Below are 20,733 nucleotides of genomic sequence, written 5' to 3' on the forward strand. Positions count from 1 at the left end.
CAAAGCCTTTGACAAGGTACCGCATGGTAGGTTGTTACATAAGGTTAAATCTCACGGGATCCAAGGTGAGGTACCCAATTGGATACAAAATTGGCTTGACGACAGAAGACAGAGGGTGGTTGTAGAGGGTTGTTTTTCAGGCTGGAGGCCTGTGACCAGCGGTGTGCCTCAGGGATCGGTGCTGGGTCCGCTGTTATTTGTTATTTATATTAATGATTTGGATGAGAATTTAGGAGGCATGGTTAGTAAGTTTGCAGATGACACCAAGATTGGTGGCATTGTGGACAGTGAAGAAGGTTATCTAGGATTGCAACGGGATCTTGATAAATTGGGCCAGTGGGCCGATGAATGGCAGATGGAGTTTAATTTAGATAAATGTGAGGTGATGCATTTTGGCAGATCAAATCGGGCCAGGACCTACTCCGTTAATGGTAGGGCGTTGGGGAGAGTTATAGAACAAAGAGATCTAGGAGTACAGGTTCATAGCTCCTTGAAAGTGGAGTCACAGGTGGATAGGGTGGTGAAAAAGGCATTCGGCATGCTTGGTTTCATTGGTCAGAACATTGAATGCAGGAGTTGTGATGTCTTGTTGAAGTTGTACAGGGCATTGGTGAGGCCACACTTGGAATACTGTATACAGCTCTGGTCACCCTATTATAGAAAGGATATTTATAACTAGAAAGAGTGCAGAAAAGATTTACTAGGATGCTACCGGGACTTGATGGTTTGACTTATAGGGAGAGGTTAGACAGACTGGGACTTTTTTCCATGGAGAGTAGGAGGTTAAGGGGTGATGTTATAGAAGTCTATAAAATAATGAGGGGCATAGATAAGGTAGATAGTCAAAATCTTTTCCCAAAGGTAGGGGAGTCTATAACGAGGGGACATAGATTTAAGGTGAGAGGGGAGAGATACAAAAGGGTCCAGAGGGGCAATTTTTTCACTCAAAGGGTGGTGAGTGTCTGGAACGAGCTGCCAGAGGCAGTAGTAGAGGCGGGTACAATTTTGTCTTTTAAAAAGCATTTGGACAGTTACATGGGTAAGATGGGTATAGAGGGATATGGGCCAAGTGCAGGCAATTGGGACTAGCTTAGTGGTATAAACTTTGTTTTTTTATTCGTTCACGGGATGTGGGCGTCGCTGGCAAGGCCGGCATTTATTGCCCATCCCTAATTGCCCTCGAGAAGGTGGTGGTGAGCCGCCTTCTTGAACCGCTGCAGTCCGTGTGGTGACGGTTCTCCCACAGTGCTGTTAGGAAGGGAGTTCCAGGATTTTGACCCAGCGACAATGAAGGAACGGCGATATATTTCCAAGTCGGGATGGTGTGTGACTTGGAGGGGAACCTGCAGGTGGTGTTGTTCCCATGCGCCTGCAGCTCTTGTCCTTCTAGGTGGTAGAGGTCGCGGGTTTGGGAGGCGCTGTCGAAGAAGCCTTGGCGAGTTGCTGCAGTGCATCCTGTGGATGGTGCACAGTGCGCCGGTGGTGAAGGGAGTGAATGTTTAGGGTGGTGGATGGGGTGCCAATCAAGCGGGCTGCTTTATCTTGGATGGTGTCGAGCTTCTTGAGTGTTGTTGGAGTTGCACTCACCCAGGCAAGTGGAGAGTATTCCATCACACTCCTGACTTGTGCCTTGTAGATGGTGGAAAGGCTTTGGGGAGTCAGGAGGTGAGTCACTTGCCGCAGAATACCCAGCCTCTGACCTGCTCTCGTAGCCACAGTATTTATATGGCTGGTCCAGTTAAGTTTCTGGTCAATGGTGACCCCCAGGATGTTGATGGTGGGGGATTTGGCGATGGTAATGCCGTTGAATGTCAAGTGGAGATGGTTAGACTCTCTCTTGTTGGAGATGGTCATTGCCTGGCACTTATCTGGCGCGAATGTTACTTTCCACTTATGAGCCCAAGCCTGGATGTTGTCCAGGTCTTGCTGCATGCAGGCTCGGACTGCTTCATTATCTGAGGGGTTGCGAATGGAACTGAACATTGTGCAGTCATCAGCGAACATCCCCATTTCTGACCTTATGATGGAGGGAAGGTCATTGATGAAGCAGCTGAAGATGGTTGGGCCTAGGACACTGCCCTGAGGAACTCCTGCAGCAATGCCCTGGGGCTGAGATGATTGGCCTCCAACAACCACTACCATCTTCCTTTGTGCTAGGAATGACTCCAGCCACTGGAGAGTTTTCCCCCTGATTCCCATTGACTTCAATTTTACTAGGGCTCCTTGGTGCCACACTCGGTCAAATGCTGCCTTGATGTCAAGGGCAGTCACTCTCACCTCACCTCTGGAATTCAGCTCTTTTGTCCATGTTTGGACCAAGGCTGTAATGAGGTCTGGAGCCGAGTGGTCCTGGCGGAACCCAAACTGAGCATCGGTGAGCAGGTTATTGGTGAGTAAGTGCCGCTTGATAGCACTGTCGACGACACCTTCCATCACTTTGCTGATGATTGAGAGTAGACTGATGGGGCGGTAATTGGCTGGATTGGATTTGTCCTGCTTTTTGTGGACAGGACATACCTGGGCAATTTTCCACATTGTCGGGTGGATGCCAGTGTTGTAGCTGTACTGGAACAGCTTGGCTAGAGGCGCAGCTAGTTCTGGAGCACAAGTCTTCAGCACTACAGCTGGGATGTTGTCGGGGCCCATAGCCTTTGCTGTATCCAGTGCACTCTGCCGTTTCTTGATGTCACGTGGAGTGAATCGAATTGGCCGAAGACTGGCTTCCGTGATGGTGGGGATATCGGGAGGAGGCTGAGATGGATCATCCACTCGGCACTTCTGGCTGAAGATGGTTGCAAACGCTTCAGCCTTGTCTTTTGCACTCACGTGCTGGACTCCGCCATCATTGAGAATGGGGATGTTTGCAGAGCCTCCTCCTCCCGTTAGTTGTTTAATTGTCCACCACCATTTTCGACTGGATGTGGCAGGACTGCAGAGCTTTGATCTGATCCGTTGGTTGTGGAATCGCTTAGCTCTGTCTATAAACTGGGCGACATGGACATGTTGGGCCGAAGGGCCTGTTTCCATGTTGTAACTTCTATGATTCTATAATTGTTGAGCAAGAGAATATCTATTGGTCAAGTAATAAGGAAACACTACCTCTGCAACAGCCTTACAAACATAGCAAAAGGCCAGCTGGTCCATCGAGCCTATCCTGTCTTACCTGTTCTTCTGGCTAATGAAGGGGAAAAACATTATAATGGTTAGAACACTGAGATGCTGTACCTGTTTATAACTGAGACCAGGTTTTGGAACTGCAATCACTTCCTTCATCAATTTTAATTTTCCTCCGGATGACTTCCCACAATTAAGTAAAGTTACCATAGGAAGTGGCATTCTCATTTCTTTTGGGGGCTCCTAAAATTTAAAATTAGAGTTTTAGGTTGTATTTAAAACTTGGAAATATGTAGATGGTTTTCTTGCACATAATTTTAAAGTATTTTTCTAGCACCAGTGTAACTTGCATTAAATATGATAATTTTCCAACACATCATCATGTTAATGCTGCTATTTCTTGCATTTTGCTATCTTTACACTCCATAGATAGTCAATTACTAGCAAGGTATAGGCATCACGATTGTACGTTTTGCCTCATAGAAAGCTTGCATAATCAGAGCGTTGGTATTTATTAACCGAAAAGTACAAGTGTCAATGTTGATGTGTTATATCAAACCTGTTTGTACTTGAATATTTAGTACAGTTTTACAGCTGTGAAAGTTGTTTGATACACTACTAATATGAACTCTTTCCATGGCTGAACTTGGATCATATAAATCCAACAGCACACCACACTACAACCAGCACAAATCATAAATGCTACTGTAGTACGTACCAGTATAGAGACTGAAGCATCTGGACCTACACATAGGAAGGATTGACATTAAATGAACATTAATCTAGCACAAACAATGTACTACCTTCCCTGTTTGGAGATAATGACACAGACCAGTTTTGGATTACAGGAGCGAGGTGCTAGTATGACAAATGAAACTGCGCATTTTTAATTTTTCATTGCTTGTTTATTGTGCATTATATTTCTTGTGACTGGAGGCAGTTGAATCTTTCATTTATGTGAATCTCCACATGTCAGAAAGAACACAAAATCAGGAACATAGTAAAAGTTAACCTAAAGGAGGGACATCCTCGAAACACTGTATCATCCTCTGAATAAGGAGGGACATTCTAGATGACAACCCAATGTTAGACAAAGTATATAAGCAGGAACTCTTTAGTATAAATAAATCCTGTTGCAGAGATGTTTGGTGATGGGAAAGATATAAATTAGTTTGATATTTTCTTAAGTTTTGGATTTGATTTTCATTATAAAAATCCACCCGTTAGCTGTCAGAACAGTCTGCTATTCGATAATTGTAGGTAAGGTGTACTAGATTGAGTCTCACTCTGAAGTTATTATAACTTATAGTAATTTTGTTCGGAACATTTCACTTTGTACCTCTAAACGTATAGGAAGCCGGAAGGAATTTAAGGCTGATTGTTTAATATCTGTGATTTCTGGTTTGCTGAAAAATGTCAGTTTTTTAACAGCCTGCTTATTCTATAATTGTAGTGTCGACAACTCAATGAAACCACTTCAGCGGCAAATAAAAGTTGTTTTGAATCACACTCGGTTGACTCCCGTTATTTTGAGGTAGGTGGAGGGAGAGAGACTGTAGATGGTGGAAAGCTAATTAATATAAAAACACAATTCAGAGTATCCATTAGAACCAGCCAGATTTGTAGTGGAAAGTCGAAGTACCTAATTCCCTCCCTCCGTGACACCAGTGGAGAAGCAGGTGTATACAAAGGTCGACAATCTAGTCTTCAAAGTATGAGGGCGGAAATAACGACAAGAAATTTCCTTTTCCCCAGTGAAACTACAACCAGAAGAGGCAGAAACAGAAACTCAAGTTTTTGGCTTAAATGCCTGAAAAACTGGTCTTTGTAGCCAATCAGAATCCAACTTTGAGCACTGTGAATCCCATCTCCAGAATAGATAGAGGGACCCCAGAGGTTCAAGAAAAAATATAAATAGTATGGCAGTAGGGTCAATTGGACCTCAGATGAGAACAAGATCAGGCTTGGCTGTCATGTTGCTCTAAAGTCATGTATCTGGCCAAGAATTGCTGTCTAGGTGCAAACATGAAGCAAGGGCAACGGTGTGTGTGGAACCATATCCCAGCAATAGTCAGCATTTCAGGAAAGGAGGAGAGAAAAATTGCCAATGATGTAAAATAGGATCTTTGTTTTAGAATTAAGGCAAAAGCAAAGTAAAAATTATAAAAATTGAACAATAAGAAAAAAACTAGGGCAAAAGAGACAATAGGGGAAAAGGAAGACAGGGCAAGCAAAAGTGTTAAAAACTCGTCATTTTTGTATTATGTTTATTTTAGCTTTATATAGAGTAAAATATTGTAATAATAGAGCTCTTCCTGACATTTGGGTAACATCATTACTGTAATACTAGGGTTTTGTTTCAGCATCTCAATATGTGAGCAGAAAACTTTTTAAAAAAAATGTTCTGATTACACAGCATGAAAGTCCTTGGAGCTGCCACTAATCTGAATTAATATGCCTTGCATAAATTTTCTATACCCTCTTAGCTCCATTTGTTGTCCATCTTTCACGCAGCCATGTTTCATGCTAATAATATCAATATTTTTCTCAGTGTGTGCCTCTGTTTATTGTTAATGCCCTTGAAATTAGGCTGTAGGATATTAGGTATGAATGCTTAACATGTTCGTCTGAAATTCCTTGCTCTATTATTTTAGCAGAGCCATTAAATGGGTTACCAGTTCATGAAAATAATGACATACCTGTTAAGAATTCCTATTATAACATGTCATTTTAAACCAATGTTTTTTGTGTTACCTCTTAGAATTATACTTATCCTTAAATACTTTCTTATCCAAGCTTAATCCTTCCATTATATTCACAGTTCTTTTCTTTCCACAAACATGATCACCTCCGATCTCTTGATTAATTACAACCATCTGCTCACTTACTTTTATCAAACTATTAGCCCCAGCCCGCCAAATAGCTTCAATGAATCCCAGTTATTGTTCTTATGATTTTCACCAACAGTTTAGCTCTCTATCTGGTTATGTGCAGTTCATCCTTCCCGTACAAGATCCTTATAACTAGAAAAGCTTAAGTTATCTACAAAGTTAATTCCCTCAAGGAGAGACGTTTATAAAAAAAAACATTTATTATACTCATTTTTGTTGTGTCCTCAGATAAAATCCATGATTGCAGTCTTTGCCTTACTCATATTCCTTCTTTAGTACCTCACATCATCTTCCCATGATATCCTCTGTCCTCATAATATAGGTCCCTCCCCCACTTAGCTCAGCAGGCATTGTTGCTATATTCCTTACCTTTGGGAAACAATATTCAGTGTTACTAACATTTCGGGCTCGATTTTAGGGTCGGGTTTCCGGCGGGTTACCAGCGGGGTGGCCCCGAAAATCCCGATCTCCGGTCACGTGACCGGATCGCGAAGAAATCCCGGCCACTTCCGGGTACCGCGCTGACGTGCGGGGCTGCGCGCGCAAGCCCCGCTGGTGGGAATCCCGCAGGCAATTAAAGCCAGCGGGGTTCCACTTGAGAGTACTTAACTTGCTCGTTGTGGTCAGTTAATGAGCTGAAGCAGCTGTCAAAAGAGGAAGTGTGGGATTTTAGGTTCAAGGCAGTCAGTTTCCCACACTGGGGGAAACAGTACCTTTCAAACCAGGCGTGTTGCAGCCAGCAGCCTGTGGCAGGTGCCAAGGTGCGCTCCACGGGGGAGAGCCCTCACCCACGCAGGAGGCCACCGCGTCACATAGGGCAACCCCTGCCCCCCACCACCCCCCGCCAAGCCAGAGGACAGACCGACACGAAACCGCAGCCCCAGTCCGAGGACCCACACACCTACCCTGCACAACCCCTCAGACCAACACCTGCCAGTTGGGTGGTGTGTGGACACCCTCGGAGGACGAGGAGCATGACCAGCACCAGCAGCCTCGCAGTCCACGCCGTCCGCCGCAGAGACGTGGATCCCCCCAACACGGTGTTGTTGCACGCCCACCTGCACAGCAGGAGGCAGGGCTACCGCAGAGAGAGACGCGTCGCAGAGGGCACTATCCTCGCCACAGGGTCCACAGACCGAGGCGCAGCTCCCCGGACCTCTCCGAGCAGCAGTGCACAGGGAGGCGCAGATTCGCTCGACATGTAGTCGTGGAGATCTGCAGCCTCTTTCATGCCGAGCTGCTCCTGGCTGGCCCCAGCACCAACTGATTACCTGTCGCTGGCAAAGTCACCACTGCCCTCCACACCTTCTCCTCCGCATCCTTCCAGGGTGCAGCCGGCTACACCGCCGATGTCTCTCAGTCATCTGCGCGGACGAGCCCTGCAAATACACCTGCACCTACTCTGCAGTAACACGATGGGTGGCATCAGTGGTGGGTCCTCATAGTGATACCCAGGAGCGGGCATTATTGGACACAACGGACAGGATTCGCGGAGACATGGCAGTGGTGGTGTCAATATAATGTGTGCTGTTTGTTGCTCTGAAATTCAATATGGGTAACACCCATGACAAACCCTCAGACACCCTTGTGCACCCCCTTCATGCTGACGAGACGTTTGCCTTACGCTGCCTACTGCACATATGTGATGCATGCCCTGTGGCTGCAGCACAGGTGGTGGCAGGTTGAGTGAGGCTGGCCGTGAGGGAGATGCACGAGAGGGTGAGTATGGGATGGAGCAATGAGATTGTATGAGGATTGGGTCGCGTGTCAGTGGCAGGATGAGTACTGGCGAGGTGAGTAGGTGGAGGTAAGATGAGGATGGGGTGTGAGTGGGCATGAAGGGTGATGTGACAGAATAGTGTTGGCGGTGCCGAAGGAGATTTGGGGTGGGGGCAGTGTTGTGGCAGACGGAGTGTAGGGGAAAGACTTCGTGTTCTCACTGTGGCGGACCTACTGCGGTCATTGCAGCGCCTCCTGCACTGTATGCAGGTGGGCCATATGTTGGTGGCGCAGGTGACCCCCTCTGCCACCTCGAGCCAGGCCTTCTTGGTGGCAGAGGCAGGCCGCTTCCTCCCGCCCGCCGGGGGGAAGATCTGTGTCCTCCCCCTCCTCCTCACCCCATCTGATGATACCTGGGGTGAGGCATCATTAAACTGGGAGCAGCCTTCCCCCTGGGCTGCTCCATGCTGCAATTTGTTCTATTGGTTGCAGCATCTGTCAGTGGAGGACTGCCCCTTTAACTAGAGAGCCTCCAGCTGACAGATCGTACTGCGCATGCGCAGCCCGACCGACGCGCAGGCCAGCGCCGTGGACCCCGGAGGAGCAGGTAATTGATTCCTATTAGTGGGTTGCCTGCTACGATCGCGTGGGCAACCCACTAATTTCGCCGTTCGCGTTTTCGACGCTCCCGGAGGACCACCCGCTGGGAACCCGCAGGCCTGCTAAATTCGAGCCCAAGGAGTCTGCAAAGGGATATAGATAAGTTAAGTGAGTGGGCAAAAATTTGGCAGATGGAGTATAATGTGGGAAAATATGAACTTGTCCATTTTGGCAGGAGAAATAGAAAAGGAGTATATTATTTAAATGGAGAAAGATTGCAGAACTCTGAGGTACAGAGGGATTTGGGTGTCCTAGTACATGAATCACAAAAAGTTAGTATGCAGGTACAGCAAGTGATTAGGAAGGCAAATGGACTGTTGTCATTTATTGCAAGGGGAATGGAATATAAAAGTAGAGATGTTTTGCTACAGTTGTACAGGGCATTGGTGAGACCACATCTAGAATACTGTGTGCAGTTTTTTGGTCTCCTTATTTAAGAAAGGACATAATTGTTTTAGAGGTGGTTCAGAGAAGGTTCACTTGACTGATTCCTGGGATGAGGGGGTTATCTTATGAGGAAAGGTTGGACAAGTTGGGCCTGTATACACTGGAATGTAGAAGAATGAGAGGTGATCTTATTGAAACATATAAGATCCTGAGGGGACTAGAAGGGGCAGATGCTGAGAGGATGCCTCCCCTTGTGGGAGAGACTAGAACTAGGGGCCACAGTTTAAAAATAAGGGGTCTCCCATTTAAGACGGAGATGAGGAGAAATTTTCTTCTCTCAGAGGGTCATGAGTCTCCCTTCCCCAGACAGCAGTGGAGGTAGGATCATTGAATATTTTTAAGGCTGAGTTAGATAGATTCCTGATTAACAAGGGAGTCAAAGGTTATAGTGGATAGACAGGAAAGTAGGGTTGAGGTCCCAATCAGATCAGCCATGATCTTATCAAATGGCAGAGTAGGTTCAAGGGGCCGAATGGCCTATTCCTGCTCTTAATTCGTATGTTCGTATGTCTGTGTAGCATTGCCCTTTAAGTATCATTCACATTAAATACTAAACAATTTCATAAATATTTAAAAAATGAAACACCAATAGAAAGTAAGTTATGAACATGTATTAATTTGAAGTGTGGTACAAAAGTTAAATCTTTATACAAAAGTGAACCTCCATCGTCGCTGGGTCAAAATCCTGGAATCCCTACCCAACAGCACTGGGAATACCTTCACCACACAGACTGCAGTGGTTCAAGAAGGCGGCTCACGACCACCTTCTCTAGGGCAATTAGGGATGGGCAATAAATGCTGGCCTTGCCAGCGATGCCCACATCCCATGAGTTAATTAAAAAAAATAACCTGAGAATGTGATCTCTGCCCCATAGTAAGCGACCGTTGGTCATTCTGCTGCAGTACTTAAAAGTTGCAGGTTTGATTTTTACACTGTTACAGCTTGTATAATTTTTACAGCAGTTATGAATAGAATAAACTTAAAAGCTGATAAAAAGAATAACATTTTAAAAGTCCACCTACCTCTGCTTGATTCAGTGAAGCAATATGCAAATACAAAAAGGCATTCTGAAGTCTGGCTGCAGCCTTGGCCACCGCTAGTGATACCAAACCAATAGCCATACTACCAGGGAACAGTGGTTCTGGTGGTAGACGGAGATTGATTGGTTTCTCTGGAGCAATACTTTTCTTGCCTGTAATATAAATCATGATCATTATGATCTTAAGGACTAATTTTGATTGCCTAATGGGGTTAGGGAGAAATTTTCCAGATTTTTTTCCCCACCCCGCTTGGTGGGTAGCGAGTGTCTGTATCATGAAGCATAGGGCATCACGACTATGTAGGACCGGCTAGATGGACCAGTGGGTCTTTTCCTGTCAATCATTTTCATATGCTTCTATGTAGTAGACAAGTGCCTTTTGAAATTGAATTATTTCCAAAAATCAGCTCTTTCAAAGCATTCGATCAGTACAGGGAAGCTGTAGTGTGAAAATAATTGAAATGGTGTTAGTTTGGTTACTGTAATGTATCTAGAAAAAAATATCGGTGTTCTAAATGGAAATCAAGCAATAGATACTATTTCTCACCTCCCCTCCTGAAGGCATTGATTCTTTGCTGAAGTAAGGTTACATGGACACCAGTTACCCTCCAGTACTTCACCCAATTAACCATTCGTCGTGTGTAAGCCTCGACAGTGACTGTCAGCAGGCTTTGGGAAAAGGGGATGTACAACGAGGCCTGGGTGTCCTTGTACACTAGTCGCTGAAAGTGAGCATTCAGGTGCAGCAAGCGGTTAGGAAGGCGAATGGTATGTTGGCCTTCATTGCAAGAGGATTTGAGTACAGGAGCAGGGATGTCTTACTGCAGTTGTACGGGGCCTTGGTGAGACCACATCTGGAATATTGTGTGTAGTTTTGGTCTCCTTATCTGAGGAAGGATATCCTTGCCATGGAGGGAGTGCAACGGATGTTTACCAGACTGATTCCTGGGATGGCAGGACTGACGTATGAGGAGAGATTGGGTCGACTAGGCCTATATTCACTAGAGTTTAGAAGAATGAGAGGTGATCTCATCGAAACATATAAAATTCTAACAGGACTAGACAGACTAGATGCAGGGAGGATGTTCCCGATGGCAGGGGAGTCCAGAACCAGGGGTCACAGTCTCAGGATACAGGGTATGCCATTTAGAACCGAGATGAGGAGAAATTTCTTCACTCAGAGGGTGGTGAACCTGTGGAATTCTCTACCACAGAAGGCAGCGGAGGCCAAGTCATTAAATATATTCAAGAAGGAGATAGATATATTTCTCAATGCTAAAGGGATCAAGGGATATGGGGAAAAAGCAGGAACAGGGTACTGAGTTAGATGATCAGCCATGATCATTTTGAATGGCGGAGCAGACCCGAAGGGTCAAATGGCCTACTCTTGCTCCTTTTTTCTATGCTTTTATGTTTATTTAACATCACAGCTGAGCCTAATCCTGTCTTCACAAAATGCCCACACGCATTTCCAATTGGGATTGCTGAATACTGACCAGGAGCAAGAAATCTAGCCAATTTCCCCCCGCTCCCAACCCAAGACTGCTGAGGCCAATTGTAGCACCCTACCCACTATAACATTTTAAATAAAATTTATTTTTAAATCTCATGCCTCTCCACAATGGAATAACTGACAATAATGGTTTGTATGTGAAATCTCTTGCCTTTTATTGCAAACATTTAATTTTCCATCTCATCTCTAACATTTGATTCTAGAAATTTTTGATATATGGATAACTAAATTAGGACTGCTGCAAATTCATTTTCCTAGATAGGTGACTTACAGGGGCGGGGGAGGGGAATTTTCATGTAGCCCCATTCATCATTGCAGGTGGTGGGTGGAGCGAGCCCACTGCCCACCCGATGAGGCTTGCCGGAGACTCGAACTGTGTTCATGGTTGGGCCTCATTAGAATTTGCAAGTTGCCCGTGCCAATGAGCATTGGTAGGCAGCTTGTTGATCATTGGAGGCGGGGTGGGGGAAGATGAGAAATTCAGTGGCCCATCTGCAGACCCAAGCCAGCAACTCACCCAGGACGATCGATGGGTGGTTGTGGAAGGTCAGGCAACAGCTGGTCAGATTTTTGTGGAGACTCCTCCTGCACCCGCTAAACCCACCACAAACCTGTTTTTTGGCCTTTTCCGAGTGGCCTCAAGCCATCCCTTTAAGGGATGCTGGTTTGGCTGCGATCCATTCAGTGCGAGTGAGTACGGCTTACACAGCACAGGCCCTGCACATTTGGATATCAAAATTGCATCAGGGTTCTATACGGGTCATAGGGTCCCGATTTAAATATATTAATGAGGTTCCTGCCGGTTTCCGGCAGGAACCTGGCTGCCTACTTCAAGGCCAAAATTGCAGGGGAGACGGGCTGTCAGGTGAATGGGGATAGGAGCAGGGGACAGAAGAAAGAACTGAAGGAGAATGCTTCCTCAGTAGTTTTAAAAATCTAAATGGCCCCCAACTACGCTGGAAATCTCTGTTTAATTTAAATGCAAACAGTGCTGTATACATAAAACAGGACTTCCCATAATATGAGGAAAGCCTGTAGAAAATCCTTAGTAGAGAACTCCGCCACCGCACATTCAAAAACTGGGTTTCCACAGTTGGAACAGGAATCTGCTTTAATTTTATGAAGAACTTTGCGTGTTTTTAAAAACATTCACATTTTTAAGAGGGATTAGACAAGGGTGTGGAGAAAAACACCGACAGACTTCATGGCCAAACTGCCTGTTTCTGTGCTGTAACGTTCTACGAATCCACGCAATACATAAACCGATCTTTTCGCTTTTCAGATGCTGACAGACCTGCTGTGTCTATGTTTTTAGTTCAAATTTTAAGTTTTATCTATACCATGGCCCTGATATTTCCAGGGAGGTGGGGAGGGTGCGGGAAAGCGTTGGGAAAACCTGGCAAGGCCAGGGATGTGAAGGTCCGGCAATTTAATGGCAGGATCTCATTATATTTTTTTCCTTCCGTTTCCCGCCCGGCTGCCGGCCAAATTGACAAGCTGGCTGGCTGACGGGTGGGTAAACTAGCAGCAGGAGGTCGCAGCGGGGGACTCTTGGGAACGGTCCCCAGCAATCGGGAGGTGGGGGAGGGAGCGGGAGATCAGGGCTTGGGGCGGGGGGGGGGGGGGCGATGGGAGAGAGGCCATCGAGGGAGGGAGGCAACGAGAGATCGGGGCTTCGGCGGGGAGGCCTGTAATCGCGGTGGGGGCGCGGGGAGAGGCTGCGATCGTCAGAGGGGAGGCCGAAGGCTTCCTTGAGGGGCCGGGGGAGAGAAGTCCTGCTCCTCCTGGCCCACAAGAAGTGCTGTAAGAGGCACTTACCTTCCTGAGCCGGCAGCTCCCACCTCCGTTTTACTGCCAGGTTTCCCGAGCAATGGGATACCCACGTGGCAATTGTTAAATCTAAATCAGGCTCCCATTTGCACTGTGCGAGCCTGATTTAGATATGTTAATAAAGTGTCCCGAAACCCGCCACCGTGAAAATGGCAACGGCGCGTACGTGGTGGGATGGGGACGTGTTCGCCATTTTTAAATTTTTAACCCCCCCCGACTCCCACCCGTCGTGTGGGGGGAGTTAATATTGAGGCTCATATGTTTGTAGAAATCCTCTTCAAAATTAGTAAAATGTACACCAACCTTTAGGAATTTTTTTTTTCTTGTCTGGAACAGGAGCAGTGATAATTTCAGGGGGTAATTCAGGCTCTATTGGCTCTTCTGCTTCAGCATCTCTTTTCCTTTGCTCTTCATCTTCTTCCACTTTTCTTTGAAAGTATTCACTGTGCCATTCAGATTCAGAATTGTCACTATGCTTATTTAGCACATTGATACCAATATACTATAGCAAAAATCACATTTAAGCCAATACACTTAAATTTATGCCAATACCCTGCTTGTCTGATACTTTTAGGGTGGTGTTATATTGCAGTTTGTACAAACTCAAATTGCTGTGAGATGGACCTCCCTGTGGGAACTTTAATGCATCCTGTAGTCTCCAGTTACACTGTCACTTTTAAGTTGATAAGCACCCAAAGCTGCTTCACATCGACACAAAAGTAGCAATACAGCTGTATCCTTAATTCATCATCACCTCAAGCTGCTCCACTAAAACCATCACCAGTGCTTCACTCTGGTGTCATACAGCATATAATGCTCTTTCTACACACAATCCAATTTTGTAAGGGCAAAATTTAATTGCACTATTGGGAGTTTTTCACAGTTCAAATGGATATAGTACCAAAATTTCATATGGCCCACCATTAAATTTTACTGAAATGAAAAAAATTGGCCACTGTATGCTGCATGAAAATGTCACATGCTCCCCTTTACATTTCCACTGAAACAAGAGCTAGATTTCTGACCATTCCCAATGAATGGTTGGAAAGCTATGCTGTTCAGTAGAATGCTTTACTGTGGTGGGGTCATAAATTTGTAAGTAACCAGAGAGTCCATCACTCTGGCAGTTTAAAGCCCACCTCAGTAGCTCCGCAAGGGGGACAAATGGAAATAAACACAAACCTGAGATATGGGCAAAAGTTGTCCAGGCAGGGAACAACTTTAAACATAGCAGTTCTGACAGGATCAGCTGATCTTAGCAAGCCACTACACCTCACCTATCTGGTCATAAGTTAGACAGAGAGAAATGGGGCAGAAATGACGGGAAAGATACCATCCCATCATTTCCATACATTTTAAGTATCAATGCTGCTAAAAGACTGGATAGAAAAAGCAGCTCGCCTCACCTGGACCAGAAATTTTGTTGGAGGCAAAATGAGGCGGAAACCCACCAGAACGGGTTCCACCAAAAAACATGCTCCAGGAAAATGTTCATGCCATTATCATAACCTGTCTCACTTAAAATCGTGAGGAAGTTTCTAATCCCCCCACCACCCAAACAATCCGGGATTCTCAGCATCAGGTGAGTCGTATTATTTTCAGAATGATCCATATAGTTAACTAATTCAGCTAATCACATCACTTATTTAACCAATTCATTAACCTATTACCAGCTCAAGCCAGCCCATGGTTCAGGCATCAAATAAACAAATTGGGCATGATATTAAATGGGAAAAATGGGTGGGTTGGGGGCAGGGGGCAGGGGGCAGTAAAAATTTTTAAAGATCTAAAACCCACCCCCAACCCGCCTCCTTCCAGTTTTCACGGAGGCAGGACGAGTGGCAGGCGACCGACCCACTCTCAGGAGGCGGGTTAGTCAGTGAAAGCTTTCAAGGAGGCTGCGAGTTTCCATTTGATAGGTTTTTTGTTTTTAAACCCCTGGGGTCCGGGATTCCCGGGCCTTCTGCTTCATGCCACGTGAGAGGGGGCGAGAGGGGGCAAGAAGGCCCGAAACAGCAGGTAAGTGCCTTTAGAGCACAGCTTGTGGGCCCAGAGGAGCAGGAGTGCTTCTCCCAGTCCCAACAAGCCTACCTGTAGCGATCACCCCCACGATCTCCGACCGTCCCGCCCACGATTTCCGACCGTCCCGCCCACGATTTCCGATTCCCCCCACAACGATCTCCGATTCCCTCCCCCACAATGATCTCTGACCCCCATGATGACTGAGTCCCCACCCCTGGAAATTGAGCACCCCCCCCCACCCCGATCTAACACTTACCTGTTCGCTTCCTCTTCTCCCATCCGGCTGAGGTCAGCCTATTAATCAGGCCAGCCAGTCAAAAAAAAAGACATCCTTACATCAAAATCATAAGGACTTCTGGGAAACTCGTACTTCCGGGTTTCCCGGCAGGAATTCCACCCCCCTCTGCCCTCTTCATAAAATCATGTCTATTGAAACAGCTCCAAGTGTTGAACAGCTAAAATGAAGTAAATTAAGCTCAAAATACAATAAAATAAATAAATGAAAATAAAGGAAAAGACTCAACCAATGAGGAAGAACAAAATTGACAGGCAGCTATAGCAGTCATAATGTAAAGGCCTGATACAATAAATTTTATTAGAGAGGTTTGTAGGAACTACAGATTCAAAGTATGGTACCTCAGCAGTTTGTCCACTTCTGTCTGGTTAGCTGGCGGAAGCCCTTTCAGCAAGGAGTTCAGTGGTTCGTTAATCCATTCCAAGGCAATCTGGGCAGATTGATTTTTTTGTTCAAAATTTTTATCCTCGATATCTTGGGTAGTATAGTTAGGGTCACTACAACAATTAGACATTGTAGTAAAACATACACTCTGAAAAGAAGCAGATTGTTTTTGTACATATTTAATGCAGTTAAATACATTTTATTTTAATGTTGAGGGTTTATTATATAAATAATGTCTTTAGTTAATGATCTATTGCTTGATCTCATTTTTTGAAAAGCGAAGTTTATAGTTATATTTAATGCAATATATTTTTGTATACATGTTCATCTTCATTTCTAAATCCAAATTGTAATTGTAACAAGAAAAAAGGTGGAGCTAATTCACTATACAGTTTTTGATATGCAATCACGAAGTAGGGTCTTAATTCACCTCTCACAATTACTTGGAGCATACAATGTGAATGCATACAAATTTTTGTTAAGCTTCACTGAAGAACTTTTATAGGAACATAGGAATATAGGAACAGGAGTAGTCATTCAGCCCCTCGAGCCTGCTCCGACATTTGATAAGACATTTTCATAGAACTACCAAGAAGTTTCTTCAAGGCTTCTGCACAAACGACTATATTTGGTTAACAAAGTTTAATTGAACAAAAAAGTTAAATTCTTCAACTAAATATGTGGTAAAATCTACTGATGTAAACTTGTTGAGCTCATAAGCAAAACTAACAATGGTATTGTACAACTAACATAAAGGAATGAGAGATTACTCATTCTTTGAAAGATGCTCAATTTCCAGATGCAAACTGGTTATTGTGATAATCATGAATGGGAAAGGTACCTAGGGATAACCATCCCTGTGTAAAAAAAAATTGGATCCCCATGTAGTCATGCATGTACTTCCATTATATGTATAAAATCTTATTCTTTGCAAGCAGGAGGCAGCACTGAGAGGTCAAGTAACAGCGTATAGGAAATAGAATACAGAAAAACAGCAAAATAGTTTCAAGCCATGCCAGGCAGGAAGAAAAATTGGGTAAAGGCTGAGATTAAAATTTTTGTATTTGGAGATTGTAGTTCTTTTGAATGAGGAAAGCCATACCTCATTCATGTAATTTAGCATTCAACCTGATTTGTTCAACCTATACATATAAATGGCAGTTAACCAAATTAGTACAGAAAATAGGCAGTAGGACTGACAGAGCCTACATCTTCAGGTCAACTTGGAACATGGCATTGCCAAAGTGCTTATTGTCCCGAACAATCAAAACAGACAGTTACTAGAATTGCTGAGCTCAGATCATTTGAAACGAGGAGGTTTGTTTAAGAAAAATGGTGGTAGATAGAAACAAATGAATTTAAGTGATTACAATGGACACAACAAAGAAAGGAGGTTATACGTTTTCACAAAAACACAGTGACATCTTTGGAAATAAGTTAGGAGGTAGCTTTCAATCGCTTCAGGGCTAAATCATCAGCCAAAAGTTCTTAGTACATGAAATGCCCTAACAGTAAGAGAAATGGAAGGAGAATCCAATAATAGCTTTTAAAAGTGAAATGGATAAATATTGGAAAAAGAAAAATGCAGAAGGGTATGGGGCAAAGGCAGGGGAATGGGGTTAAATGGATAGCTCTTTCAGGGAGCCAGGGCAGGCACGATGAACTGGATGGCCTCCCTCTGTGTTGAGGCAGAAATTGCTTGCAAAATAATGGTGAGCTCAACAGCGCTCACTATTGTTAGTGGCGAAATGGAGGACCAAGTTCCGGTGCTCACAAATGCGCAGTGAAATGCGGAAATCCAGAACTTGCTCTTACTAGTTCACCGACGATATGACATCTTCAAATTAAAGGTATATCGCCCACTGCAAACAAGGAAAAAGCACCAAATTGCTCATCTGTCCAGCTGGAAAGTAAGTAATATTGCCACAAAACAGGTACGCTTAAATATACCAGGTCTAAACTATGTTTTAGCTGCACAGCAAATCTTAATGACTGCCAAACATCTAAAAATTAACTTTTAAAAATTTTACTCCTTATTTTAAGAGTTTTTGATCATTAAAAAAACTGTTTTTAATAATTTTTTAAAAACTTTTCCTTCTGTCTCTTTTATATAATTCAATTATTTCTTATCCTCTCTTTTTTCACTGTCTATACCTGTTTTTACATAGATTTTAATATTGTACCGTTCACTTCCTGGTTTTCATGTTGGAAGCTTGCAGAGACAGTTAACGCAGTGTGTCAAAAATGCTACAATCTGATTGGTTCAGGGGAGAGTGTGATCCTCTCACTTCTCCCACAGATCCTAGCTTCGCCTGAACTGACACTGGGCTCGTCTCCGCTTCATATTCAAGAAAGTGCCCAAAGTAAAGTAAGTAAGTTAATGGGTGAGTATAAATTTATGGAGTGGCAAGCACTGTTGGTTCGCCGCTCCGATCAATTTCTGGCCCATTATATGATTCTCTGTATCTTGGTCAAAAAAGTGGCCACTGCTCAATTAGAATGAGGACTACCTTTTGCTTGTGGACCCAACATCCATTTTGCTAACCACTGTTTAATGATGGGTTCATCTAAAAGTCTTGTTCTCAAAGAGGACTTATAGCTGTCACTATTCTCCCAGGCACCATTGCTAAAGCCAGAGGAAACTCCTGAAATGGGAATTCTTTCCTCATTTCCTTTTCCTCCTCATAGAAGACCCAAAAACATGTCTGCTTTCTGTAAAGCAGCCATTTGCTTAATGAGTGTCAATTAAGGCGATGGGACCCCCCTCAACTTGATTATTACCAAATTATTCTGGCATCTATTGGTGTCTGTACCAGTAGCAGGATCAAAGTAGAATGCAAGCTTGAAAACTCAAGTTTTGTGTGAGTGGAGAATGTCTAAAACAGTTCCGAACATAAAACAAAGTCTCAATTAACAGCAATTGTAAACATTTTCCTGATATGAGAGTGTAAACAGAGTAATTTGTTGCCAATGATGGAAGACAAGAGTTGCAGAAAGAGGCTTTATATGCAGCGGGGTAGAGTGGTAAATATCATCTGACCATTCAGGCTGAAAACTTCTTCAAGGGATGTTGTCTCTAGATGTTCCCATCCTTTTTCCCATGAGATGACAGCAATATCCTCTTTGTATGTGGAGAGTGAAAGAATACAGAGTAATGTCCATCCATTTTCTTCTGCGTGAGGAAAGATCCTAACTCAAGTCTCATAAGAGATTCTTGAGACACTTACTAGGAAGAGTAGCTGAAGTGGTTTCCAGTCGCCTTCCTCGCGTTTTTTTAAATCTTCGGAGTACCTCCTCCTACTTGGGCTGCAACCAAGGCTAAAGAGCCCCACTTACCCTTACAATGGGGGGGGTAGGGGTGGGGTTGGGGGGAACCATCCTCACCCATCAAATTCAAGTACTCCACTGAACATAAATCCTGTATTCAGAGTCGGTGCTTGCCAGGGCTGTCTGAAAGGGGCCCAAACCCAATCCTTCTGACTCAGAGATGGGAATACTACCACTAAACCAAAGACTTGCTCCAAGGACTAATGTACCATATTAACTTTGAAAAGGTATTCTGGATATATGGAAACTGCCCTTACAAAGTGTTACTATATATGATCTGGACCCTCTGACCAAGCTTATGGTCATGCCTCCTAATAAATCTTTCTTTGAATCAGCATCTTTTTTTTAAACTTACATCTCTGTGAAGTGTCTTGGGATGTTTTTTGTTTACATTAACGACACTATATAAATACAAATTGTTGTTCTATAGACTACATAATACCGAAGTTAATATACAAAAGAAAAATAGGGAGCATAGTTTACTGTGAAGAGGACCGTAAATGACTTACTGAGGATGTAGATTAGTAGATTTGGTTAGATAGATGTCAGATGAAATTTAATGTGGAGAAATGCAAGGTGATACAATTTGGGAAGAACAAGAGAAATATAGATTAAATGGTAAAACTTTAAAAGGATTAGGTAAAAAGGATATGAGTAAAATGATTTAGGGGTTCAGATACATAAACCTTTAAAAGGGGAAGAACAAGTTGATAAAACTGTAAAAAAATGGAGCATCAAGTACAAAAGCAAAGAAGTAATATTCAACCCATATGAATCACTGGTTAGGCCACAGTTAGAATATTGTGTCCAATTTTAGGTGCCTTACTGTGGATAGAGTATCAAGGCTGTGGAGAAGGTGCAGAAGAAAGTCACTATGATACCAGGGATGAGAAGCTTTAGTTATGAGATCAGACTAGAGAAACTGGGGTTCTTTTCATTAGCACAGAGAAGATTACAAGGAGACATGATAGAGGTGTTCAAAATTATGAAATGTTTTGATAAGAAAAAAATTATTTATATTGGTGGGTGAGTCAGTAATTAAAGGGCATACATTTAAGATCATCACCAAAGGAATGCCCTACCGAAAACAATGTTAGAAGCAGAGTCCATAATAGCTTTTAAAAGGGAAGTATATAAATATTTGAAAAAAGATTAAAGGGTATGGGGAAAGGAACTAGGTAGATAGCTCTTTCAAAGAGCAAGCAAAGGCACAATGAGCCAAATGGCTTCCTATTTAGTAAAATTCTATGATCCTAAGCCTCAGTGAATGATTCACAACATAAAGTTTGCCGAATTTGAACATTCATTCCCTATTAGTTCCACTCCACTGTATAATGAATTATGATGATGAATGGTGAAAGCAGCTAATATTACAAAAGGATTCAAATTATAAATGCTGTTTTGATTCAGACTTTCTCTCGCCACTTTTACTTTGCATTCGCAGTAAAAACACAGTTTCCATAAGCAGACCGAGTCTTCACAAACCAAAAC

General features: G+C 43.8%; 1 protein-coding gene across 1 annotated transcript in view; it reads right to left on the reverse strand.

The window, feature by feature from the left end:
• Positions 1-20,733, reverse strand: part of eno4 (enolase 4) — a 58,893-nt gene that overhangs the window by 18,772 nt on the left and 19,388 nt on the right. The window contains exons 3-6 of the mRNA XM_068002144.1: positions 15,873-16,063; positions 13,518-13,657; positions 9,855-10,024; positions 3,226-3,357 (exon numbers count right to left, since the gene is read on the reverse strand). Of these exons, the coding sequence (XP_067858245.1) occupies positions 3,226-3,357; positions 9,855-10,024; positions 13,518-13,657; positions 15,873-16,063 (633 nt within the window). The remainder of the gene's footprint in view (positions 1-3,225; positions 3,358-9,854; positions 10,025-13,517; positions 13,658-15,872; positions 16,064-20,733) is intronic.

Source organism: Heptranchias perlo, chromosome 21 (assembly GCF_035084215.1).
Source record: "Heptranchias perlo isolate sHepPer1 chromosome 21, sHepPer1.hap1, whole genome shotgun sequence".
Taxonomy (NCBI): domain Eukaryota; kingdom Metazoa; phylum Chordata; class Chondrichthyes; order Hexanchiformes; family Hexanchidae; genus Heptranchias; species Heptranchias perlo.